This window comes from Gymnodraco acuticeps, unplaced genomic scaffold, assembly GCF_902827175.1.
Source record: "Gymnodraco acuticeps unplaced genomic scaffold, fGymAcu1.1, whole genome shotgun sequence".
Lineage (NCBI taxonomy): Eukaryota > Metazoa > Chordata > Actinopteri > Perciformes > Bathydraconidae > Gymnodraco > Gymnodraco acuticeps.
The window spans coordinates 541,556-548,595 of record NW_022992054.1 but is presented as its reverse complement, the minus strand read 5'-3'; the positions used below and the strand labels follow the sequence as shown (position 1 = coordinate 548,595).

The 7,040-nt window shown below is 42.1% G+C and overlaps 1 protein-coding gene across 1 annotated transcript; it reads left to right on the top strand.

The window, feature by feature from the left end:
• Nucleotides 1-4,651: 4,651 nt before the first annotated feature.
• Nucleotides 4,652-6,804, top strand: LOC117536979. Its single transcript, XM_034202096.1, has 7 exons — nucleotides 4,652-4,722; nucleotides 4,836-5,145; nucleotides 5,650-5,735; nucleotides 5,820-5,875; nucleotides 5,975-6,008; nucleotides 6,144-6,208; nucleotides 6,604-6,804. Exons 2-7 carry the CDS (start codon nucleotides 4,851-4,853, stop codon nucleotides 6,692-6,694), a joined length of 627 nt encoding a protein of 208 aa, XP_034057987.1. The 5' UTR covers nucleotides 4,652-4,722; nucleotides 4,836-4,850; the 3' UTR covers nucleotides 6,695-6,804.
• The last annotated feature ends 236 nt before the right edge of the window (nucleotides 6,805-7,040 follow it).

The window sequence follows — 7,040 nt, the reverse complement described above, 5'->3', positions numbered from 1 at the left end:
ATGTTATGCCTGTCAGAGAAGGAAGTCCCCGGTGCCCAAACACCATGCCCCCATGAGAACTTCGCATGCAGTTAGACCTTTCCAGCGTGTGGCGGCTGACATACTGGAGTTGCCGGTCACATCAAAAGGCAACCGGTATGTGTTGGTTGCTGAGGACTATTTCACAACATTTGTAAATCTGTATGCCATCCCCGATCAAAAAGCCCCCACGGTCGCGGAGTGTCTCTTCCAGAACTACATCTTGGAGCATGGGTTAATGGAAACTCTGCACACTGATATGGGCAGACAGTTCGAATCAGATGTTGTGAGGCATTTGTGAGGAATGTTAGGTGTGAAAAAGACGCACACCACGCCTTACAATCCGAAGTCTGATGGCATGGTAGAGAGGTTTAATAGGACACTTATCGATCAGTTGGTGAAATCTCTGCTATCATGTGAGGGGGAGTGGGACTCTTTTCTGTCACAGGTCGCGTTTGCGTACAATACCAGTGTACAAGCAGCAAACAGAAGTCGTACTATGATGCCAGAGTGAGGCACGTCCCATATGAAGCCGGGGATTTGGTGTGGTTAAATGATCCCACTGAGAGCCGCCATAAGCTGGCTCCCCACTGGAAGGGGCCTTATCTGGTGCAGAGACGAATGGATAGGGGTGATGAAGTGGGGGTCACGTACCAACTAAGTAGCCCGTTTGGGGATGAAGCCTCTCTCCAAACTGTCCATTATGACAGGCTACGGCGATACAACCTGCCGGTAGCCTTTCCCTTGGAGGGACCATCAAGGTCTCTCTTAAACCTTGCTTAGCCTCTTCCGTTACAAGATGCAGTCTCCCTACAGAGCTCTGGACGCTTGAGGTTTTCCGATGGGGAAAGTGACAGTGATCTTGGGCCGGGTTCTGGAGCTGGTGATTCCCCTGAGCTCGAACAAGCAGCACCAACAGTGTCTCGGGCTGGGAGGTTAGCGTGGCCTCCTGTCCGCTTTATGGACTTTGTTATGGGCTGAGTGACTGGTGTTTACATGTTTGTGTGCTCCTTTTCTCCTGTGTATTCTATGCTGCATAATTGTGTTTTGTTTTCATGTTTCAAGTGTGCAGGACAGGGGAATAGGTTATGTCAGGGGTACTCAAATACAAATCTTAAAGGTCCAAAACATTTTTTTCAATAAGACAAAGGTCCGTTTATTACGCTAATTTAAACCTTTAAAGAATTGCAACAAGATTCTTAACATGAGGTTGCAAAAACAAAAATAATCTGTATGCAGCAGTTTTCATTGTTATTGTGTCTGTGCTTGACCCCTCAGAGTCGCAGTGTAAGAGCTGCACAGTTAGGAATAAAGGCAGCTGCACCCTCTTTCATTCAGCATTCCCATTAGTGCTTTATAAATGTCTTGCCCCCTTGTGTGTCCACTGAGGTTCGTCAGGCCCAACACATCTTCAACAAACTCCCCCTTTGCCTCATCATAAAAACTCACAAACACCAGCAACTGAGCATTGTCAGTGGTGTCAGTGGACTCACCCACAGCTAAGGAAATGCACTGTGCATGTCACGGTAGAGCGAAGGAAGCAGGACCCAAATGCAGATTAAACTGATATACCTTTATTTCAAGGATAACGAAAATAGAACTTGGACAAACAGAACACTCACCGGTGAACACAGTCAACAACGAAAGACGAACCGACAAAGACAGACAGAAAAACCAGAACTTAAATACACACAAGACTAATCACACAAACAAGACACAGGTGAGGAGGGAGGAGAAAACACAGGGGCCACAGGTGAACACAATCGGGACACACCAGGGAAACTAACGACAGGGAACCACAGACAGATCCAAACAAGACAAAACACAACGCAGACAGAAAACCAAAAACAGATCTAGACAAGACAAAACACCACAAAGACAGATCGTGACATTGCATTTGTTATTCCATCACAAAGCTGATTAATCAAATCACCAGCCAGTATTTAAACATGGTCTCCATCATTTCAGTCATGCATTCTGTAAGTGCAGCCTTTACATGTTCATAATTTAACTGTAATGTGTATTTTCTATGTGTACTAATTATTATTGTTGTAATGTTTCATGCGTGCAATATTTAGTCTTTTATTTTGAAGTCCAAGCTCACGTCTCGTTATGCTGTTCTCGCGTGAGTTAGAGAGCGAGAACATGAGAAGCACCCTCAGAGTAAGATGCACGGATACTTACAGCTCCGTTAGTGTTGTATTCTTATAAATACATATAAGTTGTGAAGAGAACTGAAGAATACTTCCCTCTGTTTACAGAGCATGCAGCCCAACGAGGTATGTTGTTGTGCTTGTATCACTTTTATGTGTATTACCTTGCTAGTTATCTCACATGCTGTGCATGTTATTGTGTGTCTAACACGAAAATATGTTTGTCATTTATACTGTTTGTTTGTGTAGTTTTCACGGTGGATTCGGAGGAATAAACCCGTAATGAGAAAGCCACTTGTGTCTGCCTGTGCTTCGAGGGAATTACACATTATTTTATACTTCAGTTATTATCCAGTGGAATGCCCTTACCTACTGGCCTAGTTGACATGTATATTACAGCTGAATGCGGCGATTGCCATTTTGTTCAGCAAAACGCCTCACAAACTAATTAAGATCAAAAGCTTTAGTGCGTTTTGATTCAATGCTGAATACAGCCGCAAATGCCTCATTCCTTCAGTACTTGGGTCAGAATTTCCACGCTCGCGCCAGGGCCGGGGGAGGGGTTACAAGACGTGCGTCTTGTGCTGCATTCACTTGCACTCGGACATTAGAGACTTTCTCTCATAAATGTCCGATGAACCACAACTTTTCTTTCAAAACAAAGCTGCCAACTGGGGTGGCAATGCCTATTTTTAGGGTGGCAGTTGCCACCCCATGCCACCACGGTAGGTGAAACTATAGGCTACTAGCTACAGTACAGATGCAACTAGATGAGCTGTTAACTCTCGCTCTGACTTTTTTTTGGTAAACTCTCGCTCTGACTCAGACAGGTTGAAAGAGACGAAACACGCATTTTTCCCACCGGCATTCCGCGAAGACCCGCCCTACTGTGCCTCTGATTCGCAGACTGTGTGGGGGGGGGGGGGGAACGCTGACGGGATGCTGAATGTGATTGGACCAATGCGTTGACAGACACACACAGACAGTGGAACAGTCGGACATGCAGAGCGCTGTTTGCAGTCTATGGACATAGCGGATCATTTTGACTCGTTGTGTTGTGGCGATGTCTCGCAGATAACACAGATAATTACGGTGGCCGGCAGGTGCAAACGCTAAACAACGGCCAAAAACACACACATAAGCAGGAAACACCTGCAAATAATGAAATGAAAAACCAACAAACCCTGAAAACACATACAACAGAAAAACGCTGCATTTACAGAAATGATGCAAGCTAAACCTACAACACACAAACCCTGAAAACAAACGCAACAGAAAAACGCTGCAAATACAAAAACGATATGCAAAGTCAAAAGCACATACAATCGAATAACACGTTACAAAAAAAAAGACATTACAAAAAAAAAAACATTCCGGAAGTGCTTCAGGCCTCTAGGGGGCGCGCTACGTGGAACAGATCGATGTATGACCAGACATAGAGAGAACGAACAAGAGAAAAGAAAGTTCATTTAAGTGGAGAAAGATATAAGAAGGTAAGTTTTGTTTTGTTTTTATACATAGAGCGTCATATTTACGTAGCTAGCGTTAGCGTGTTTGATCAAAGAGCTTGCAAGAGCCATTGTGCACCTAAATGTAACTCTTGACATAATATAGATATAGTATAGAACCGGGACGCCCCTCCCTACACGCAGATCACAGACTGGGTGGGGTCTCACGCCCTCACCTCGTGGATGGGACCTCAACTGAGCCGCAAATGCGATGCGGTGATAAAAAGGAAATCAAATGTAAAAAGTTGAATTAAAATATTAAAACAGCAACACAACATTATTCCCACATTAAAAGACAGTCTGAAGAGGTGTGTTTTGAAGGTGGGGGGGTCGGTGCAGTCTCTGATGTTTAATGGGAGTGAGTTCCAGAGGGAGGGGGCAGCGATGGAGAAAGCGCTGTCCCCCCAGGTTCGGTGCTTGGTTTGTGGGGGGATAGACAGGAGGTTGGCTTCTGATGAGTTAATTGAAAGACCGTTCTTTAATACTATTATAATATTTAGGTAGCTGAAAAATATCCACTCTTTTTGACTGTGTCCTACATTTTATTTCTCCACAGATGTACTGTCCATTCTGTGGTTCCAGCGTGACATCTTCGCATGGCTTTTGTGGTGTCTGTGGCAGAGACATCACATTTCTAAAAGATGTGGCTAACAAAGTCCCTGAGGAGATGCCCACCACTAGTGCGCATCTAAGTGCACAGCCTAGCACCAGTGCAGGTAAATAGGTTGTTCGTTTTATTACCAAACAATAAGTATTTATAGAAAACTTGGTTTAAAAGTTCGAATTCTGTTATTATACAAATACATCTCTAAACTATGTGACTTACCTACTGTTGAATGTGTTATAAGATGTTCCTCAGAAGGGATTGAGGATGAGACTCCTATTGAACATAATGAAGAGTAATGAATGTTTTATTCCTGTTTTTTTGTAGCAGGAAGCTCAGCTGTAGAGTCATTTCAGAAATATAGGGAAATAAAAAAGAGGGAGAGACCTTTTTTACAAAGGGACGGCATAACTCCAAAAATAAACAGGAATTGGTGAAGGTATGCAACGTTTTCTGTTATGAATACATCTGTCATTCAAATCTGCTCACCACACTCTCATATAATGTCCGAAAAAATGTTTTATTCATTTGCATATTATTGTCTTTTTGCAGATTTCTGTTGGAGTAATGAGGAGGATGGATGGCTGCCTTAAACCTTTGAGAGGGAGGTCACTTCCCCTTAATGTTGAACCTCAATGGGCATGTGAAGAACTGTTGGCTGCTGCCATAAAAAAGCAGAAAGCCTTTAACCAGGACTTGGAAGATGGTGCCCATGTCTTGTTGTACCCTGATGCGAGGGTGATAACAAATATCCCCGGAACGGACACCCCTTTCACAGTACAGATGTACAAAGAGGCCATTGGAAAGCCCTACCAACGAATTACGTTGTACATCTGTACTCTTGAAGCCGTTGAAAACAGTTGTAAGTGCTTCTGACATATATTCCCCCTTGTTTAAAGCACTAAACTGTATAATAGTTCAAATGTAAACATAACAGTTGTTCTGTCTATATTTCTTAACACAATTCATTCCACCCATCATTCCTTTCTCTTCGTGGTTGAACTTATGACGTCAAATGGTCTTTTATGAATAGTGGCAGAAGAAATGGAATTTAAGTATCAACAAAAGCTTCCAAACTTTCCTTCTGTTCAAACTGTTAGAAATTCCCTCTTAAGGATTGTAATTCTAAATTAACCTTTTTTCTCACAACAATGTTGGTTTGTTGTGCCCTAAATCCTAATGTGAGAGTGAAAAAGACGGTCAACAATATAATGTACATTTCACAAACATTTTGTGTTTCGATTGAATCCTTTCTGATTGATGTCAATCCAATAATTCAGGATTCAAACCAACATTAGATGATAGGTACAGACGTAGGGGAACAATTATTTGTATAGTATTAATCATGATACTTTTATTTTCTTAGGTTACACTGGAACAACCTCTTCAAGTGACGAGGACAGTGTGGTTTTTGCAAAGTTGCCATCTGGAGACAGTCTTGCTGACACCGTGGTCAGTTTGGATCTATCGTGGCATTTATTCTTAATTAAAGTGAATTTATTTTATTTCAGTCAGTCATTTGTGTGTTGTATGCAGGTGTGGGACTTTCCAAATGAACAGAGCACTCCCAGAATGGACAACAGTTTGCCAGGGTCAAATAAAACATTGTCAACATGTTATTTTGTGCCACAAGAAGCAGAATGTTTTAACAGTACAGTAGTTTGAATATATATTTTTTTTACCTTTATCAGACCTCTCAGGCACCCACAACCAGCGTCTGATCGGGTAAGACTAATTACAAATGTAATTATACCATGTAGGTTTGAATTTGTGAACATGAAATCAATAAATACCTTTGTAATGTGTGCTAATGACACTGTCATTAGATCAACTGCATCATTATTTATTGGGTAAAAGTAGGATGGAGAACCAACCCCATTCCAGGAAGAGGTCCAGTCTGCCCCGGGTCAGAACACCTTCTATAGGTAAACGATGTTGACAGTTGCATCGTGACACAGTTGTTTGGTGTGTATTTTTATTTGTACATTTGGTTGTTTGCATAGCCTCCAATCACAGTGGGTAATATTGCCAGGAAGCAGAACAATTATACTTTCATACATTTCCAAAGGACACCCACAACATCTTAGTGAAGACGATACAAAAAACACCCACAAATATTTGTCAAAGGTCAGATATTGTTTGTTGCATCCATTTCAAATGTTTACAAGGATTGTGCAGGAGTATGACAAAGTGCTGTTGTCAGTTTAGAACCCAATGTATTAAAAAAACCAGGAAGAGGATCGACATCCTTTTGCAAATATGACTGTCATGCATATATTATGTATTTGAAAGTCATTATTCAACTGTCTTCTCACTGCAGCAACTACACAACTGTGTATGCACTTATCATTATTGACAGCCAGTCTGAGCCAGAAGAGGAAACGGAGCAAACTGCAGAGGAAATGTATTAAATGTTACTTTTATCACTTGATTTTTTTATTCTATACTGTAAATCTTATTATAGCTTCATCATTTAATATTACAATACATCACTTTGTCTTTCCCAGCACAGAATACCTGACTGCGCCAGACGTTGTTGCAGAACTCTCTGCAAAAATTAAAAATACCTCTTGCAGCAGGTTCAATATTAATAGAGCCAATGTGTGGGATGGAGCAATCCGCGGCTTCAAAGGGGCCTCATTCGACCCCTCTCATCAGATGCAGGTTAAGTTTACTGATGATGAGGGACAAACTGAGGATGGAGTGGACACTGGTGGTCCCAAGCGTGAGTTCCTGACCCTCCTAATGGAATGCCTG